Genomic DNA, 21,232 nt, shown 5'->3' with positions numbered 1-21,232 from the left:
TTGCATAGTTTCTGATAAGAAATCTATCTTTGTTCCAAACGTGTCTTTTTATCTTCTGGCTGTTTTTAAGATTTTCTCTTTGGGGGCGCCTGGGTGGTTCAGTCAGTTAAGTATCTGCCTTTGGCTCAGGTCATGACCCCGGGGTTCTGGGATCAAGCCCCTCATCAGGCTCTCTGTTCAGTGAGGAGCCTGCTTCTTCCTCACCCTCTGCTGCTTTTGCTCTCTCTCACTCTCTCTCTGTCAAGTAAATAAATAACATCTTTAAAAAAAAAAGATTTTATTACTGTTTTTCAGCAATTTTATTATTATGTGTCTTGGTATTATTTTCTATGAGTTTATTCTTTTTTTTTTTTAATTTTTTAAAATTTTTTATTCTTATGTTAATCCCCATACATTACATCATTAGTTTTAGATGATATGAGTTTATTCTGCTTAGGGTTCACCGAGCTTCTTGGATCTGTGAACTTATTGTTTTCATCAAATTTGGAAATTTTTCTGTCATTTATTTCAAAAAATATTTTCTTGCACTTTTTTTCTGGAACTTTAATTATATATTAGCTTGATATTGTCCCCCAGAGTCTCTGTTCATTTTTTTTCAGTCTCTTTTCTCTACTTTACATTGTGAAGAGTTTCTATCATCATATCTTCCAATTTGCCAATCAATTTTCTGCTGTATTTAATCCTCTGTTAATCCCATTCGTTGACTTTCCATTTCAGAAGTTGTGTTTTCCATTTGTTGGAGTCATGAGTGTCCCCCACCAGCCCCACTGTCAGGACCACACTCAGCACAGGCCTGCGCGTCACACGCAGTATGCACTCGCTACGCGAATAGCAACGTCCAGTCATACACTCTTTACGGGCTGTGTTTTCTTTCTTTTTTCTTTTTTTTCTGCCTGTGACCACCTGGTAGCCCTGAGAATTGAGGGGTCTGTTCTGTGTATCTCATTCCAGACTGTCACCACCTACTGCCTCATTTCATGTGGTTCTTCCCAGCAGGCCGCATATGGAAGATGGCGCTCATCTTATTTGCTTCAAGGACGTAAGCCGCCATGTCTCCCCGCCTTTTGGCAGTGCTGTATGGGGCTCTGTAGTATGTGTGAACTAGGAGGAAGGACTAGAATTCATGGCCAGAAATCTCTCTGTCATCCTTACACGTAATAATACATAGTTGGCCCCTTTTTGGCTAATTGATTGACAGCATCCAGGAAGGAAAGAAATAAAATAATATATGGGTCAGGGCTTTATTGTTGACAACATACTTTTATTGACATGATTTTATGTAATCGTATTATTGTGAAATATACATAACAAAAAATTGACCATTTTAACCATTTTTAGGTGTGCAATTCTGTGACATTAAGCACATTCACATTGTTGTGCAACCCAAACTGAACTCTATGCCCATTAAACAGTAATCCCCGAGTCACCTCTGTCCCCGACCCTTGGCTGCCACCAGTCTACTTTCTGTCTCTATGCATTTGACTAGTTTAGGAACCTCACATAGTGGAATCCTACAGTGTTGGTCCTTTTGTGTCTAGTCTATTTCCCTTAGCATAATGTCTTCATGGTTCATGGTTCATCTGTATGATAGCCTTCGTCAACTTTGCTTCCTTTTTAAGGAATAATGTTCCACTGTATGGATATACCACATTTTCTTTATCCCTTCATCCGTCAATGGACACTTGGGTTGCTGGCCAGTGAGTCATGCTGCTATGAACATGGCTGTCCAAATATTTGTTCAAGTCCCTGCCTTTAATTCTTTAGTGTATATGCTCTGAATTAGAATTGCTGGATCATAGGGTAATTTTATGTACAGTTTTTGAGGAACCACTATCCTGTGTCCACAGTCGCTGTACCATTTTTCATTCTCACCACCAACACACAAGAGTTCTGATCTCTGACATGCTTTACAATACTCGTGTATCTTTACAACTGCTCGCTGAGGCAGCATGGACAAGATTGTCTCCATTTCACAGCTGAGACTATCGAAGTCCAGTTACTTGCCGGAGGTTATAGACTGGTGAGTTCACCTCATAGTCAGCAGTCCAAACCTTTAGATTTTTTTTTTATTGAAATATCATAGATGTATAACACTGTGTATGTTTGAGGGGTGCAGTATGTTAATTTATATATAGCGATATGATAACCACCACTTTAACTAACATCTCTTATGTCACATAATTATTTATTTACTTATTTATTTATTTATTTTTTGTGGTGGGAACAATTAAGAGCTAGCCTGTTAGCACCTTTGAAACTGATACTACAGTATTGTTGACTCTCATCACTATGCCATGCACTAGATCTCCAGGACTCATGTATCTATCTCCTAGTTCCACGCTGGTACCCCTTAAACAGCATCTCCCCAAGTCCCCCGGCCCCTGAGCTTCTGGTGACCACCATTCTACTCTCTGTGTTTGCAAGTGTGGCTCTTTCAGACGTGTAACTGATATCAAACAGTATTTGTCTTTCTCTGTCTGACTTACCTCACTTAGCATAATGCCCTTGAGGTTCACTGATGTCTCAATTGGCAGGATTTCCTTCTTTCTCAGGGCTGAATACCACTCCGTGTCTGTATATGTATATACCATTACTTCTTTACACATTCATATCTGTTGGCACTTAGGTTGTTTCCCAAACCTTTTGATTTTATAGTTTACTGTGACTACCGCTTCATTTTGGTTTTGGTTTTGTTTTAGTTCTTCCTTCTGTCTCCAGAGCTTATCATCCACAATAGATCTTCAATGCTTCATAAATGGGAAATGACTGAACCTAGGTTTAGGATTATAGTTGGGAGGTGTTAACTGCTGCGTATTCTTGCTTTTGGGTTAATTTCTGTATAGCCAGTAAGAAGGGTGATAAACATCCCTCTCAAAAATGTCAGGCTTGGGGCACCTGGACGGCTCAGTTGGTTAAAATGTCTGCTTTTGGGTCCAGTCATGATTCCGGGGTCCTGGGATCGAGCCCTGCCTCGGGCTCCTTGCTCTGCGGGGAGCCTGTTTCTCCCTCTGCGCTCCACCCCCCTGCGCTTGTGCTCTCTCTCTCCCTCTCTGATAAATAAATAAATAAAATCTTTAAAAAGAATAAATCTCACAATTCAGGGTTTTTAGTATATTCAGGGCTGCAACCATCACCACTGTCAATTCCAGGACATTCTCGCCACCCCGAAAAGCAACCCCGGACCTATCAGCAGTTGCTCCTCATTCTTTCCTTCACCCAGCCCCTGGCAACCACTGATGTACTTTCTGTCTCTGTCTTTGCCTGTTTGAGACATTTCGTATAAATAGAACCATATAGTATGTGGTCTTTTGTGTTTGGCTCCTTTCACTGAGCATCATGTGTTCAAAGTTCATCCAGGTTCTTGCGTAAATCACTACCTCATTCCTTTCAATGGTTGAATACTATTCCATTGGATGGATATCCATTTATCAGTTGATGGACGTTTGAATTGCTTATTATTTCAGCTATTATGAATAATGCTGCCATGGATGTTTGTGTACAGATTTTTGTGTGAACATATGTTTTCAGTTTTCTTGGGTCTATAACAAGGAGAGGAATTGCTAGGTCATATGGTAACTCTATGTATAACTAGTTTTTATGTTATGGGCAGATATTTACTGAGATAAATTTTCTGCAGTGTACAGATCATTCTTATAAATATTTAACTTAAAAAAATTTTTTTTTGAGAGAGAGAGGGAGAGGATGGGGGTAAGGCAGAGGGAGAGGGAGAAAGAATCTTAAGTAGATTCCACACCTAGCACGGAGCCAAAGTGGGGCTTGATTTCATGACCCTGAGATCATGACCTGACCTGGAACCAAGAGTTGGGTGCTTAACCCACTGAGCCAGTCAAGCGCCCCTAAATATTTAACTTTTTAGAGGAACGGCTAGAATTTTCCAAAGCGGCTATCCCATTTTACATCCCCCCAGCAGTGTGTGAGGTTCCACTTTCTCCACATCCTCACCGGCCTGTATCTTTGATACTAAGCATCCTACCAGGCGTGAAACGGTATCTCATTGTAGTTTTGATTTGCATTTCCCTGATACTAATGATGTTGAGCATCTTTTTGTTGTCGATAACCAACCTCTGTGCTCTGGAGCCGAAATAGAACACAAAGACAGTTTGGTGATAACGAGGAACGATAATTTTATTACTTTGCCAGGCAAAGGAGGTTGCAACAGGCTAGTCTGCAATGGCAGACCAGGGGCAGCTGGCTGGCTTACTCAGTAGAGCATGCAACTCTTAATCTCCCGGTTGTGAGTTCAGGCCCCACGTTGGGGTGTGGAACCTACTTTAAAAAAACAAAACAAAACTGCAGAGCTGCCTGGGGGTAAAAGGCTGAAGGGTTTTATAGGAAAATACAGGATCGGGGCGGTTTTGATAGGAATCTGGTATGTGCTGCCAGCCACGTTCGTCATGTCTTTAAGGTGGTCTCCTGACCAGCCCTGGCAACAGCCATCTGAATCTCGTTACTAAGTATACATTGAGATCAGCGAGATGTCCACATTGATAAGAAGGGAGTTCCTGGGACAAAGGATCCACAGAAAAACAAGTTCAGGGGAGGAAGAGGAGGCATCCGGAATGAAAAGAGAAAACCTCGTTGAGTTTAAAGTCAAGCCTTGCTGAAGCATTCATGTGTCCATCTTCATCTCCATGTATCCGTACTTTTCTTCTTCTTTTTTTAAAAATATTTCTTTTTAATTTTATTCACTTAAGAGAGAGAGGGAGAGCGAGCACAAGCAGGGGAGAGGCAGAGGCAGAGGGAGAGGCAGACTTCCTGCTGAGCAGGGAGCCCAAAGCAGGGCTCGATCCCAGGACCCTGAGATCATGACCTGAGCCGAAGGCAGTCGCTTAACTGAGCCACCCAGGCGCCCCGCATCCGTACTTTTCTATAGCAGTTTCATTTCCACTGCTTATGGGCCATTTGTATCTCCTCTTTGGGGAAAAATACCTCTTCAAATCTGTTGCCCAATTTTTCACTGGGTTGTCTTTTCGTTGGGTTGAGTGTCAGAGTTTCTATATAGTCTCTTATCAGATAGGATTCACGAATATATGATCCCATTCTGTGGGGTGTCTTTCACTTTCCTGATAGTATCCTTGGATGCACAAGAGTTTTAAATTCTGTTCAAGTACAATTTTTTTCCTGGTTGCTTGTGCTTTAGGTGTCCTATCTAATCATGGATTACCAAGGTCATGAAGACCTTTACCTGTGTTTCCTTCTATGACTTGTAGTTTTAGCTCTTACGTTTTGGTCTAACGATCTATTTTTTTTTTTTTTAAGATTTTATTTATTTCTTTGACAGAGACAGACACAGTGAGAGAGGGAACACAAGCAGGGGGAGTGGGAGAGGGAGAAGCAGGTTCACCGCTGAGCAGGGAGCCCGAAGCGGGGCTCGATGCCAGGACCCTGGGGCCTGAGCCCAAGGCAGACGCCTAACGACTGAGCCACCCAGGCGCCCCTCTAACAATCTATTTTGAGTTAATTTTTGTATTTGGTGTGAGGTAGAGGTCCAACTTCTTTCTTTTGTTATGTGGATATCCAGTTGTCCCAGCACCATTTATTGAAAAAGACTATTCCTTCTGCATTGAGTTCTCTTGGCACCCTTATCAAAAATCAATGGACCATAAATATATGGCTTTATTTCTAGACTCTGTTCCATTGATCTAAATGTCTGTCCTTATGCTACTACTGTTGTCTTGATTACTTTAGATTTGTAGTTTAAGTTTTGAAATTTGAAAGTATGAGTCCTCCAAATTTATACTTCTTTTTCAAGATTGTTTTGGCTATTTGGCTTCTTTGCATTTCCATACACATTTTAGGATCAACATCTCAATTTCTGTGCCGCCCCCCCCCAAAAAAGCACAAAGCCAGCAGATATTTTGGTAGGGGTTGCACTGAATCTCTAGCTGGATTTGGAGAGTACCTCTTTCCTAACAAATTAGTGAGGTCTTCCCAGGCTTCTGATCCATGAACAATGTCTTTTCATTTATTTAGGTCTTTATTTTCCTTCACTGTTTTTAGTTTTCAGTGTACACATCTTATACTTTTGTTAAATCTATTCCTAAACATTTTGTTCTTTTCAATGCTGGTCTATGTGCTCTTTAAACAGGGCGACCTCATCATGAACGTAACATTCCAGGAAACCATCCATCTGGAGACCAGCTTCCTAGTTTGTAAAAGGAGAAGCCTGGGGAACTTATCTTTAGGATGCCTTGGTTTCTTTCTCCCCTTTCAGTTTTTACTCTGTGTGTTGCATTTGCTTGGAGCAGGGCCCCTGTGTCATATGTATTAGTTTGCTGCCATGACTAGGGAGTCTCTATAGTGTAAGAGAGATGAAGGGTATGGAGAAGAAAGGCTTTGGGGCCCCACAGACCTTTGACATTCTGGTAAGCCATATCCTGGCTGTGTGACCTTGAGCAAGTTGTCACTTGAGCTGCGGTCTTCTCATTGATCAGTTGGGGCTATTTTTGAGGATTTCAGTAAGCTAAGTAAATGAAAGCACCTGAACACTGCTTGCCCCCCTTGGGCCCATTTCCTAGATTGACGTGTTACAAACAGCTCAACTGGAGACTTGTGGCTCCTTTCGGCTCTTCCCAACTTTTCCTGGTGATAATTTTCAAATACACAGAAACACTGAAATCAGCTTCTTGTATTCCTGACTGGATTAATTCTTATCTTTCCCCTCCCTAGCACTGCCTCCGGCCTGGACAAGAACAGCTTCTACCCCGCACCCGATTTATTTCTGCTCCCACTTTTCTCTTTGCAACATTGTAGTGAAAATGTACTGGAACACTTCAACCCAGCTGTCTTTAAGCTAAAGAGGCTAGAGCTGTGAAAGCTGGCTATTTACTGCTTGGAAACGGGTTAGAATTCTTGAGTGTTTCCCTGTTGCGGGCTCAGATTGATCCTGGGTCCGTAGTACTAGGGAGAAAATGGGAGTCTTTCTCTAACAGGCATTCACCCTCTTCTGTAATCTGGTGTCAGCCAAGTGGACCTGAAGCTGTTTTCCCAACAGGACCTGATTCTTCTTTCCTGGTGGAGTTCCTCCTCACTCCTTTCCACCTTTTCCCATTCATCTTCCCTCCAAGATCTATTTTATTTTATCCAAGTAAATTGTGTGCCACACACAGGACTCGAATTTACAACCCTGTGATAGTCACATGACTGAGCCAGTCAGGCGCCCCTCCAAGATCCATTTTAAATACTGTCCTTTCCAGAAACTTGCCCAATTCCCATCAGCAGGTTTCCCTGACTCCATCTGTTCCCCTGCTTACACCATCAACCCTTTCTGTTTTATCTCACTTAAGCATCCCTCCATCTTCTTGCAGGGTTGCATCCCTGTCCTTGTGTGCCATCTGGCCTGGCATATGATGTAGGTGCTCCAGGTGGATCTGCTGGACCACGGACCAGAGGCTGGTAGGCACTTGACACATTTTCTGGGATGGTCTCTGATTAATGCTCAGTGTGCAAGTAAACCTTACATTAAGATACTGGTTATTTTTGAGACAATGTAAAATAGTAGAAAGAACAAATAGTTGTTTGAATTAAGCTACTCGAAGATCTTTCTTTAGTCCTTAGTAGACTTATCATAGTGTGAAGCTCTAGGACAAAGACAAGGCTTGCCCAATGATTCCAAAGCCATTAGCAGCAGCCTGATTTTTCAGTTTATAGCCAACGGATATTCAGTTGGAGACCAGTAACCTCTTCATTCTTTAGCTACCTAGCACAATACCGGACTCATTGTTGTAATCCCTTAGGCTTCCAGGTTTTATTCCCACACATTTTCCTTTCTTACAACCTCATACCCCCATTGACTTCTTGGTTGGCAGGTAGCAAAACCAAAGTGTAACAGGATAGGAACATATTGTTGCCGTAGCACCAAGTGCTGCTTTTTCAAGAAGTTACTTCTGATTTAGACAGATACATGATCCCTCTGAGGTGCTCATTCTCATCCCTGTAAAATGAGGGGTGATTAGAAGACCAGGAGGTCATCCATAGGGAACCATGTTAGAAGGTCGTCCTATATAAACCAGTTAACAGCTCATTTGTATCAAGTCAAATTAGTGAAATTGACATTTAGCTGGTCCTTGGGTTTTTCCCTGAGATTTGGATAAATTTATCTAAATCTATTTGTGAATTCACTTTATGTGATAGTTTAGGAAGACTGCAAGCTAGTGCTTTTGCTTTTTCCTCTGAATCCCATGTATCAGGCACTTACTCAAACTGACGCATTCTAAGACAAAGATGTGATAGCAAAGAAGTAAAACAAGGTCAGGTGTCTGTCTCACACAGTTTATTTAACAATAGGTAATAAGAAATCAAATTTAACAGTCTATACAGTGATCCAAAGTTCATATTTATAAGTAATCAACTTTAATTGCATGATTTACAACAGTTGAGGGTTTTTGCTTTCTATTTTCAAGTTTTACAGAAAGTGTGTGTGTGTGTGTGTATGTGTGTGTATGGGGTGGGGCAGGGTAAGGAGGAAGAAAGCAAGCAAAGAAGAAACCCCAGGGACATTTTGTATGTTAAAATCATCCCACTGGAATCGTTTCTTACCCTCTTTTTAATTTTTTCCTTTGTTAGATGTAAAAATAACGAAAAAAATTCTTTCAAGAAACAGAACCACAATATATAATACATCAATTTGGCAGCTGCCCCTGTATATTTTGAAAAAGTCGTTTTTCTCTCTACATGTACAAATTATTTTAATACTTGAAGTTTTTACGCTCAGACTTACGGAATAGAAAATTTTCTGGAGCACAAAAGTTGACTTGAGGGGAGGAAAGGGGAATTTTTTTTTTTTTTTTTTACATTTTTAAAAGAATGAACATCTTTGCACCCAGAGAAAAAAAATTGGTATTTTAATATATATTTATATATATTTATATATATATAGAATGTAATTTTAAAGTAACATTAACCCCTTTTGTCCTCTGGTTTTAGAAATGTTCTAACTCTTCCATAAAGTGAGGAAAATAGGGAAAAATGTCAACCATCTGCACCAGTAAATAATAACTATTAATATTACATATTTTCATTAATTTAAAAAAAATAATAAAACCTATTGGAGGTGCAAGGCAGGAGCATGTGGGTGGCTTCACAGACCTCAGCCTCCTCCCAGTGCACACTTGAACCACACACACAAGGGGGAAAAAAAAAAGGCCGGTGGTAACCAGCCATAACAAAAATATATTCTTTGTATTCTATCATCCCTCAGGTTCATCTGGCATGTTTGCTTTAAACCACAAACAGCTACTGCACAGTTCTTATGTGTTCCACGGAAAATTGTCTTTTAGGCTAAGAAAGATTCAAAAAAATTGTTTTCAGTACAAAAAGTCTTGTTAAGAGAAAATAATTTTTTTGCTCCCAAAATACTACAAGGTGTCTCTAGTGTATGTCTAGTGTACTCTGTGAGAGGTTTGAATTCAAGTCTGAGTTATCGGTGCTGAGTCCCAGGTCCGTGGCGCTTGCACCATGGAGGTTTGCCATGCCTGGATTGCTAGCGAGCTGAGACAGCATTGAACTCTGGTCCGGGCTGGCAAAATGCCCTTGTTCCATGGGGTTGGCCTGGGCAGCTACCAGTCCAGGGTGTGGAGAACTGGTCTGTGGGGAAACGTGGTGTGGAGAAGGCTGAGGCTGCATCCTTGGGGAAGGGCTGGAGTGGGGGGGCTGGGACTGCGGCCGCGGAGAAGGGACGGGCTGGGGAGAACGCACTTGATTGGAGAGAGAAGAAGGGATCTGCTGGCCTTGGAGGTGTGGGGACTGAGCCTGGCTCGGGAGCATATGCTGCTGGGGGCTCATGGGGTTGGGCTGAGCAGGGGACCCCATCTGTTGCTGGAGGAGTCGTTGCTGATACGCCTGCAGGCTGGCTCCTGCCTCTGCTCCCAAGGCCTGGGGGAGCTGGCCCATCTGCCCCAGGCTCCCTTGCTGCATCTGCTGCATGTGATGCTGCATGCGCGGCTGCGGCTGCGGCTGGGGCGGCGGCGGCGGGTAGCCAACTCCCTGGGGCTGCTGGAACTGGTTATGGTTGGCCATCCCGGGCCCGATTCCGGGCCCCGCTCCCTGCTGCTGCTGCTGCTGCTGCTGCTGCATCATCTGCTGCCGCCTCAAGATGTCTCGGAACTGCGAAGGCATGGCGTTGTGGTTCATGTTCATCTGCTGGGCTTGGGGGCTCATCCCTCCCATGGGCGGCTGGAGCTGCTGCTGCGGCTGCTGCTGGGGCAGGCCGGCCCTCTGGACGCCCGCTGGCATGGGGTTCATGTTCGGCATGGCTGCGTTAGAGTGGACCCCCTGCTGGCCTGGCATGGCAGGCGGCTGCAGCCCCGGCTGGCCCTGGGGCATGCCAGGCTGCCCAGGGAGGGGCTGCGGATTCGAGTTGGCATACTTGGCAGCCCGCTGCTTGATGAACGCAGCCAACAGCTGGGGGTTGGCGTGAAGGATACTAAGCACCTGTTGCTGCTGTAGGGGAGAGCTGGGAGACCTGAGAGTCCGCAAAAGGTTTTGTAAGGCTTGTTGAGACACAGTGCCTGGTTTGAGAGGGCTCACGCCTACCTGGCCCAGTCCTGGCTGGGGAGCTATATTCAAGGGCTGACCATGCTGGGCCACTGACATCATGGCTGGCCTCTGCATCCCAGGCTGTAGCTGCTGGGGCTGAGGCAATCCTCCTTGGACCCACTGTGGCTGTTGCTGCATCCCTGTGGGCCCCATCCCTGGCTCCAAATGCCCACTGGGACCTCTGGCCATAGGGGGTGGGTTCATACTCATGGGGGCCATCGGAGTCATCTGGGGCATCTGGTGCTGGATCGGCCTTTGAAAAATTTGCACGTGGGCCATCTGGCGCTGCGTCTCAGCTGCCCTCTGAATCTGCATGGCCATTTCCACCGCGGCAGGCGGGGGCCCCGGCAGGGGTGGCTGAGCAGTCTGAGGGGGGGTGGGAGGTGTCACCTGGCCCGCCGCCTTGCCCTGGGAGACAGGGCCAGCAGCCTGAGTCCTGGGCAAGTAGGGCGGCATGCTGTTGGGAGGGGTGGGCTGAGGCTGAGCGGCAGGCGGGGGCTGGGGCGTCTGCGGCGTGGCTGGCTGCTGGCCCGTCGGCGTGGTGGGGGTGGCAGGAGTCGGGGAGGGCAGGCCCTGCTGCTGCCCCACCACACCGGTCCGCTGCATGCTGGCCATCCTCCTGCGGAGCATCTGGGCCTGCTGGAGCCGGTGCTGTAGCTGCTGCTGCCGGAGCTTCTGCTTGATGTTGAGGCAGAAGGGCACCGGGCACTTGTTCTCCTGGCAGTGCTTGGCGTGGTAGCAGCAGAGGGCGATGAGCTGCTTACAGATGGGGCAGCCGCCGTTGGTCTTGCGCTTGCAGCCCTTGGTGTGCTGCACCACCCGCTTCATCTTCTGGCAGGACGGCAGCGAGCAGTTGGCGTTGCGGCACTGGCAGGCGTGCACCAGGGACTGGATGCAGCGCTGGATGCTCAGGCGCCGCGAGTCTCCCGGGCTCTGGGTGGCCGCAGCCTGCTGGCTGTTGCTCTCGTCGTCTAAGCCGAGACCCAGTTTCTCCATCTTGTGGTCGTGGTTTTTAGTGTTGTAGCAGGTGATGCACAAATCATAATCCTGGGGGAAGACAGGTGCAGTCAACTCTCCCAGACTTCGTATGTCTTCTGCTACGGCCCCGAAGCCCCCTCTTAGAGCAAGATCCTGCAGCCCCACCGCTAAATTGGTAAGGCCAGGCCCCTCCCACTCTGCACGCCCGAGTCACCGCTGCTCCTACTGCCTTCGGGAACCCGGACACCCCCCGCCCCCAGCCCCTGGGGCCTACCTCGCAGACAGTGCAGTGCCAGCGTGTCTCCACATGGTGCTTGCACTCGTTGCAGGTGTAGACAAAGCGGTCCTGGCTCTGGGTGTGCAGCTCCACCAGCATGCACATGGTGGACCACTGGGCTCTTCGAAGTGAAGAGAACTCCAGGTGCTTGTCCCTTGCGAGGGTTAGGAAGGCGTCCCGCCCATCCATCAGATCGCAGGGGATGAGGGGGTCAGGATCGACGATGGGAGGCAGGGAGTTGGCGGCAGGGCCAGCGATGAGACGGATCACAAAGAAGACCTACGAAAGAGACCATCTCAGTCTGACTCTGGAATAAGAGCACCGCATGGCACTGGATCGACAGCAGCAAACAAGTGAGTCAAGCTGGATGCTCGAGAGGCTGCTCACAAGACCTCGGGCCTCTTCTCTGAGGAGGACTACAACGGGCCTAAAATTGACATCTGATTCTCTTGTTTAATAATTCCTTCTAAATAAAAAGGGTCTGGCGATGATACAGCATACATACAGTGGACGTTTCACCTCAAAGTGGTCTACTCTAAGACCCAATCCACGGATGACTCCGAATCTAATCACCAGGGAACAAGTCAGACAAATCCAAATTGAGGGACATTCTACAAAACGATTTTGGGCCTTCACTTTCAATAAAATGCCCGTATTATGAATGAAAAGAAAGCCAGGAACTGAGAAATGGCAACTCAACCTGACACATAATCCTTGACTGGAGCATAAGGACCAGACATTAGACAGTGGCACTGGGGGAAATTTCCTGAGTGCGAAGCCACAGTGTGGTTAAGGAGAGGAGGTCTCTTTTTCTTAGAAGGTGCTTGCTGAACTACAGATAAAGAAGGTGTAGAAAAGGTTAACAACTGGTGAATCTAAGCAAGGGGTACGGCAGGGGGTCCACTATGCAACTTTCTGTAAGTCTGAAATTTGGGGGATGGGAAAGTTTGTGGGGGTGGGAAAGTTAAAAAAGCAAAACCTTCTTAGCCCTTGCTGCAGAAACAAGAAAAGTCTTGTTCATTAAAGTCTGAAATGACACAACCACCCCTAATTCCCACGACCATTAGTGTAAAGGCTACAACAGGAAGCTGGTATTGCATGTCTATTTTACGTTAATTAGTATGTAACTCTAAAGATGAAAAATGCAAAGGTACCTTCAAGAGATGAGGAACCTGTGAGTAACTGCTGTACTGCCCACTACATTCTACCAGTTTCTCAGAGACTGAAAATCTGTGCCAATTGGCAGTAACACTTGTAATATACTTGGGCAGCAATATTTGAATAAAACAAGATTAAGACATCTCTAGAAAAAGAACAGGACAAGAGAGCACACTGAGTAGAGACACCTCCTGAACAGATGCCAAAAGTTAAAAGCATCAAGGGAGGACTGTGATGGGTGTTTGACCTTATAATATTGGGTTTAAGACTGTGGCTCAAAGAAAGCACTCATAAAGCATGGAAGAGCATTTTGAAAACGTGATGCACAGGAAAGCACTGAATCTAACAAGCGGGGAATGCCTCTAACAACTCATTTAAAATAGAGGTAAATAAATAAAACCATCTGGTGACTCCCTTGGAAATCTTTACTATGGCCAACCCTCCAGTAACAATTTTAATGAGTATTTCCGCTGTATGTTACCCTCTAGCTAAGACAATACTCAAGTTTAAGCTAAACTGACAATCTCAGATTCTAATTCCCAACAGGTATCCACTACTTACATCTTCAGACTAAACAAAGTCAAAAGACTAGATCCACAATTTAAGTCAAGCCTATTATAATATATTCTAGGGACCTTTCCCAACTATTTTGTTATGCCAGAATCTCGTGACACTAAACACTGCTCGAAATAGCTAATAATTATTAATTGTTGATAATATCAAAATGAGGCACTCACCAGAACTCAGAAACCCTGAGGATTACAAACAGGGTTGGAAAAACTACACTAATGCTTTTAATGCATGAGACACAATACAACACCACTGAGATTTATAACAGCTACAAATCAAAGAAACCTTATCACTTCCGGTTCTTACCTCCCACTCTAGCTATCCTCTTTTCTTCTTACCCTCAAATGATTTCTTCCTTCTAAATTTCAAATGGTCGGGTGCTCACATCTTAAATGCCAACCATGGTGGGCAGTGTTTCAGACCTCCTTCTCTGTTTTCCCCACGAGTGGCTACATCTTACCTCTTTGTGTTTCTCCATCGTGGCATACAGTTTCTGCGAGAGGTCATTGGATACATTGGGCATGCCTGGCTTCTTCTTGTTGCCCCTACTCAGGCTGCTCTTGTTTTTGCTGGTTTTCTTATTATTTTTCTTTTTAGCATTTTTGCTATCTCCCTTTGTCACCTGCAGGTTAGCAAAGGGGACAAAAAAATGTTAACATTTTTGTTAAGTGATTTGAATAATACTAATGGTAAAAGGGTTCTTCTTTTCTTTGAAACTGGAGATTCTAATCTTCTGCCTCTACCAACTCTTTTCACAGACCCCATTTTTTTTTTACCTGTTACTTACAGTAGACTAATGTAAGTTTACTAAGGTTTTTGCACTAATTTTCTTCCAGTGAAGAATCCCTATACTAAAACTCTTCATCTTCAATAAGACAATGGCAGCCTTAGCTTTTTGACTAGAAGAGCCCCAGTTTGGACACCACTCAGATCAATCCATCCTATTCCAGATTTGGGGACAGGGCATATGGAGTGGAAGGGTGGGATACCGAACATTCTAGAATTTTATGGGCCTACCGTAAAAAAAAACAACTTGAGAAGTCAATCAATGGCTTCAAACTACAAGGCTGGGAGGACTTTACAGGCTACTACTTAAAAGTGACTTTAGTTAGGTCAGACTCAACGGAGACCATGGTAGCTATGCTATGGGGAAAAGCTCCTCAGATGATCCCCCTGCTAAGCCAGATTCTGTATGGAGGACTGGCAAACTCTGGCCCAGGTCTGTTTTCGTATGGCTCAGAATGTTCTGTACATTTATAAAGTAGTGTTTAAAAAAAAAAAAAAAGGTCCCAAATATTCAATCTGGATCTTTATGGAAAACACTTTGGCCAGCCCCCTGCTCTACATAGCTAATTTTCTATCAGTTTTCAGGGTTTCCTTCCTTCTGTTTTCCACTGCCGGAAATCCACCGTCACAGTTAAAAAGGGGGTCTGATGCTAAAAAGGTCAAAAACCACTAAAACAGAACATTAGTAACTTATCTAAGCCAATTATTTCTTGACCAATTTGAAGAGCTCTTTCACACCTTAGAGCTTTAAGACCAAGTCAAAAGCTGAAGCCCGCTCGTGGATTACATGAGAGAATCAAGGCAGAAGCTGGAAAGGAAAACACAAAGCCCTTACATCTGTGCTCTCGTTGCTGGTGTTTTCTTCTCGCTTTCGCTCTTCCTCCTCCTGTTCCAGTTCCTTAATGCTCTCTTCCAGAACATTGGGCCAGAAATCACCCTCAAAGTAAGGCAACTCCTTTGCACTTGTTAATCGATCTTCAGTAGCTTGTTTAAAAATATCCTGTGAAAACACCCCGGAACAAATAGGTATTTGTTTTTCTTTTCTCAATTTTTTTTTAAAAAGCATTTATCATTCAAAGGCAGTCACAGCTCGTGGACACAAGAAACACAAAGGATTAAAACGTCTTCTGAAAGAAAGGCAGCAGAGATTTTATTGATGGCCCAGCCCAGGGAGACATTTAGTCCTAAACAGTGAAAACCCAAGGTCTGAAGTCAGTAGTTCCGGTTCTGTCTTTCCTCTGCCTATGAGGACAGGGAGGTTACCTGCCTTTACAAAGCCGAGTGGGACATCTTCCTGCTAGGACCCATCGCACAGGCAGAGGCCCCATCAATCATGCCGCGGCCTCTCCTACTGCTGCTAACACAATGCAGTGCAATGTGAGGAATGCCTGCCTTGTACCCATCACCCATCCCCTGATGGAGAAATATGTTCAAAACAACCCAAACCACAAATACGGGAAACTGCATGGCTACAGGCTGCTCTGCTGGGAAAACATCCAGTTCTTGCTTTTCTCCCCAGGAGTAAAAACAGATAAGAAACTTATCTGTTCAAGTTCTTATCATGAGACACCCTTTAATCATGAATGGCTATTAAGAATACGTTTTTCATCACATCTTTAAAACAGAGATTTGTTGATCTAAGACTTTTAAAACTGAGTTTTTCTTGCTTTGAAAAAGGAGTAACAAACAGAAGATTTTTGTTAAGATAGTCAAATGGCAGACTACAGAGAAACAGGATCAGTCCTTGCCCCCCACTCCTCCTGACCTTGTAGTCATGGACGATTCGCTCAGACACGGCCTTGTCAAGCATCTTTTTGTACCACTCCTGCAGTCGCTTGGGCTTGGGTATCTTCTGGTCAGGAGGATGGCAATGGAAGATATAGTCGTCTCCCTCACTTGGGGGACAAGCCCAAATATGCCCTGTTGTATATCTAACAACACAGAGAGGTAATATTGAAAAGTTTATCGTCCATTCCGGAAAGAATGCTACAAGGTGGAGTCAGTACAGAAACCAGTGATTTTTTCCTAAGACAATACTACGTGTACAATCCAGCATCAGGCCAGAACCAGGCCTAACCCACAGCACTTAAAGTGGGTCCACATTGTGAAGTTCTTGTGAGAGGCTAACCCTGGATCCCCAAATCCCACATTTGCATTTGAAGACCAAACAAAAGCTACAATGCAAAGGAACATGGATGTGGATCCATTCCAACAAGAGAGCTGAACAGAATGCAAAATGTTAAGAGGAAGAATGTGCAAGGTGAGGTGGTGAATATTCTCAAGCACATGTTTACCTTGAAGGTAAGGAATCAGACTCATTTGTTTATCTCCAGACCTTAGTTAGTTTTTGGTTCTGAAATCCAGGTATCAAAGGATCACCTGCAGTTTCAGGTTCTGGCCCTAAATGAGTAACCACCTTCCAATCAAACTGTACCTAACAGCTCAACTGAACAAAATAAAACTAATCTGGAAGGAGTATGCCTAGGGTCAAAATATCCATTTCTGCCCAATTGGCAACACTTGAGAAAAGGAAGCAAAAAAAGTCACCTATCTCCATGTTTTAACCTATGTCTCACCACAATACCACGGTGGTAATTAGTTTAAAACCGAATTAGTTTAAGCTAATTGTTTTTTTGTTTTTGTTTTTTTTTTAAAGATTTTATTTTTTTATTTTTTTATTTGAGACAGAGAGAATGAGAGACAGAGAGCATGAGAGGGAGGAGTGTCAGAGGGAGAAGCAGACTCCCTGCCGAGCAGGGAGCCCGATGCGGGACTCGATCCAGGGACTCCAGGATCATGACCTGAGCCGAAGGCAGTCGCTTAACCAACTGAGCCACCCAGGCGCCCCTAAGCTAATTGTTTTTAAAGGTAACATTTATCAATATGCTTACCCTAATTTCTTGACATATTCTAAATATCCAATTAGAATTTCATGATAGACTGCAGTCCTCAAGCATTTAGGACGGAAGAAATGAACACTGTCAAGGTATGATATGTAAACTCTCCTGTATCAAGTGGGGAGAAAGAAACCAAGTCAAGTCACATAAGGAGTTCTTGCTGATATGGCTAAAAACACAATCTCTCTCTTCTGTGCTTTTTTCACCTCATTTACAGTGCACATCACACAATCACAGTTGGATAAATCACAAGACTGTGCACCCTTTAGGGGAGTTTCGTGAGCCTATGGCTCTTATTATAGTCTCTATTACAGTCTCAGTACCCTGTAGTGCCTGAAGCATAGTATATTAGTATTTATGGATCCAAATATATTCTGGCAGCATTCTTATTCTGGCCTTTATACTAATTTTGGAAACAAATTCTAAACCATATCCTAACTTTATTTGTGTGACATTCTTTCACATACTTCTCAGGCAGGGCACTTACACAATCTAGATTTAAGCCCATTTTCTGAAAAATAGTCTGCTTCCCACTTCCAATTTCAGGCTGCTGTTCATATCCCCTCCCTTATTACTATGACTGCAGAATAGCAGTATTGAGCAGTGAGAATTTGCATTTCCATTTCCAAACCAAGCACATCAAATAGTTTCTTGCCCATGATGCTTTTTGCCTATGAAACTTCAAACTCCCACTCAAACTGGAAGATAGCTGTGTTAAGTCCTACCTCTGGTTGGGTGGAGGGCAGTCAGAGCCATACTCTTGAACATGCATGCCAAAGAAGCACAAGTCAACACCGTCTATCTCTTCAAAGGCAAAGAGGGCTTTGGTTCGGTATGGAAAGGATTCTGCCATTTCTCCACTATCTACAAACCTACACAATTCAGATTGGAGAGAAAAACCACAACATCTCATTCAGATCAGAATTATCAGCAGTAGCTGTATTAAGCACAAGAGAAGAAAAGGGAAAATTACTGGATACCTTGCTTTCATGCCTGGTTTCACTTCCACAGTTTTGTCAGAAGCATGAACTACCCGAACAGTGACCTCTCCTGACTCAGGGTGATTCTGTCGCCTAAGAAAGTCATTCACACGATTCTCCAGAAAGGTACCAAGCCTGGTGGATGGCAACCCTAGAAACAAAGAAGTGAGAAGTTTGGCAATAACCAAGGCGCAGATTTATTATTGTTAAAAGTCTGACACTTCAGTATCAAATATAATTTCTGCTTTTTCCGTACAAATAGGATAACTTGATTTTGTTAAAGCAATGTGGTCAATACTTGAAAACAATCTTTTAAAAAAAAAACATGGACTACTTCATGAACTTGTGTGCCATCCTTGCCTAGGGGCTATGCAAATCTCTGTATCATTCCAATTTCAGTCTATGTGCAGTTGAAGCAGACATGATAGTCAATTTAAAGGGTCTTCCACCCAGCTTTTTTTTTTTATTTATTAGAAAGAAAGCATGAGCGGGGGGTAGGGAGAGGGAGACGCAGACTCCCCACTGAGCAGGAAGCCCTATGCAGGATTTGATCCTGGGACCCTGGGATCATGACCTGAGCCAAAGGCAGCTGCTTAACCGACTGAGCCACCCAGGCACCCCTCCACCCAACTTTTTATTTGGAAAATTTTCCAATTTCAGAAGTTAAAAAATAGAACATCCACATGCACTTTGCCTCAACTACAGTAATATTTAAAAAAATGACAATGGGTGCTCGCTTCAGCAGCACATACACTAAAAAAATGACAATGGTTGGGTATTATGAGACACCTTACAAGAAAAAAAGCAATCTGTAGGTCAATAAAAAACTGCAAAGGCATCCACAAAATTAAACCAAATACCAAATAATGTGATAATCTCAACTGTATGGTACAATCTTTGACTACAATTCCCCCCAACCCCCAAGGCAAGATAGGTCTGAAAGAAGCCTTGCTAATGGTATGGACCAAACTGAGATAATCACACATGGGACGGCAATTCTGGATAGTATTTCTACATGTGGCCCCCAAAATGAAGAATTATAGGAAAAAAAAAAACCACATATCTTGCACATTTCAAATCCTGATCCTTTAAGTAATCTCTACACCCAACAAGGGGCTTGAACTCACAACCCAGAGATCAAGAGTCACAGGCTCTTCAGACTGAACCAGCCACCTAGCCCCTTGGATGGGTTTATTTTAACTATGCTTCACTGAAGTATGGCCAGGATTTACTTGTAAGAATAAAACTTACTTTTAGCAGAAAACTTATTTTCTTTCCTGGTTCGTGCAGATTTCTTTAAGCAGCCATCACAGACAAATCTAAAATGTAAACCAAGACTTTGCTTACACAGCTTACATAAACATTTAAAGTTAACAATATTCTAGTAACACAATCTACCATATGTATGTACCAAGTTAAAATTCAAAAGACAACCTGGGAGAAATATTTCTAAATATATAACGACTTAAAATAAACAATATACAAAAAGCGTCTGGAAATCATTAAAGGAAAAAAAAAAAAAAAAGCCTAACTGAAAAACACTCAAAAAACCATGAGGAAATGTGAAGGGCATATAAACTGGTTGACATGTGAAAAGATGATGGACTAGAGATTAAAACAGGAATTTCAGTTTTTGGCCAAAGTCTATATTCCTACTGGTAGGAATATAAATCAGTATGCTTTGAGTAGTACCAATAGATTTAAAAGGTACATTCTCTTTGTCCCAATTACATAAGGATGTGTGTTTGTAAGTAGAATTTCTTACAAAAACTTGAGACCACATTAAGTATTAAGTGACTGATTTCAAGTTGCAAGAATCACTGCAAGTCTTTTAACTGTTCTTCTTACCCAACTCTTTAATTAAGGAGAGCACTAAAAAGGCATATCTAAAGATCAGCCATATATACATCAAAGGAGTATGATTTTTCCCTGCATGTTAGTTTCTAGAAATGTGTTAATTAGCTACCTCTTTCCCGTGACCCCCAAACCAGTATCAACAATCAAAGTAAAGAGCAGAGGACAGTGCAGAGATCCTATCTTTTTTAAGTTTGTATTTATTTATTCATTTAAGTAATCTCTACCCACAACGTGGGGCTCGAACTCATGACCCTGAGATCAAGAGTCACATGCTCTTCCAACTGATCAGCCAGGCATCCTGAGATACCATCTTAATGAATCACTTCATTCACAGACACCCCCAACCTTGGAACAGAACTGGGATCAATTCCATTCTTGGAGAGTGAAAGGAGACCCATAGTAGTAGACAAGTGTCAAAATGGACAAAAATCCACTTACTGTTGTCAAAGTCTTTGATGATGTGCAACTTATGTAAATATGTGGAGAATATTCAGAAAAAGAACACGGGGCCCAAGAACAGCTTGCTTACTGAAGTCTGTTTGTAGTCATTTCTATGAAACTCTTTCACTGGACAATAGACATGTAACTTACTGTCCAGCCCCTCAAAACATCAAATCCTAACCCATTTCACCATTTAGTAAACCATTCACAGCATGACATTTTCTCAGAGGTAAGAACAGAGCTGCCCCATGGACACCCTCTGTATCTTCTAATTTTCCTACTGTAGCCAAGTATAAGTAGCACTCAAAATCTGGCAAATTTAATTCCTTCTAACAACTCCTTGCTAGTTTCCAGGTGCTAGAGATTTCTTATCTCTACTGATAAACCTTTCAAAAAATATATATATTTTTAAAGATTTTATGTATTTATTTGACAGACACAGCGTGAGAGGGAACTCAAGCAGGGGGAGTGGGAGAGGGAGAGGAAGCAGCAGGCTTCCTGCTGAGCAGGGAGCCCGATGAGGGGCTCAATTCCAGGACCCTAGGATCATGACCTGAGCCGAAGGCAGATGTTTAACTGACTGAGCCACCCAGGCGCCCCCCAAAATATTTACTTTTGATGTGTAATGATTACAAAATAATTTTATTTATTTATTTATTTTTATAAGATTTTACTTATTTATTTGACAGAGAGAGAGAGACAGCAAGAGAGGGAACACAAGCAGGGGGAGT

At 43.4% G+C, this 21,232-nt stretch overlaps 1 protein-coding gene and 1 non-coding gene across 2 annotated transcripts in view; both read right to left on the bottom strand.

Moving 5' to 3' along the window:
- Positions 1–8,276: 8,276 nt before the first annotated feature.
- The window catches only part of EP300 (EP300 lysine acetyltransferase), an 84,941-nt gene continuing 71,985 nt past the window's right edge, over positions 8,277–21,232 (bottom strand). Inside the window, exons 23-31 of the mRNA XM_006729920.3 lie at positions 19,455–19,522; positions 18,204–18,354; positions 17,949–18,095; positions 17,218–17,331; positions 16,092–16,257; positions 15,162–15,326; positions 14,001–14,162; positions 11,810–12,091; positions 8,277–11,604 (exon numbers count right to left, since the gene is read on the bottom strand). Of these exons, the coding sequence (XP_006729983.2) occupies positions 9,391–11,604; positions 11,810–12,091; positions 14,001–14,162; positions 15,162–15,326; positions 16,092–16,257; positions 17,218–17,331; positions 17,949–18,095; positions 18,204–18,354; positions 19,455–19,522 (3,469 nt within the window). The 3' untranslated portion in view covers positions 8,277–9,390. The remainder of the gene's footprint in view (positions 11,605–11,809; positions 12,092–14,000; positions 14,163–15,161; positions 15,327–16,091; positions 16,258–17,217; positions 17,332–17,948; positions 18,096–18,203; positions 18,355–19,454; positions 19,523–21,232) is intronic.
- On the bottom strand, positions 18,523–18,624 carry LOC115939750 (U6 spliceosomal RNA). Its single transcript, XR_004074523.1, has one exon. It is a non-coding gene; the product is annotated as a U6 spliceosomal RNA (small nuclear RNA).

This window comes from Leptonychotes weddellii, chromosome 5 (assembly GCF_054177405.1).
Source record: "Leptonychotes weddellii isolate Sample4059 chromosome 5, ASM5417740v2, whole genome shotgun sequence".
Taxonomy (NCBI): domain Eukaryota; kingdom Metazoa; phylum Chordata; class Mammalia; order Carnivora; family Phocidae; genus Leptonychotes; species Leptonychotes weddellii.
Note: the sequence above shows the minus strand (reverse complement) of the source record. Positions and strands in the feature narration are given on the sequence as shown.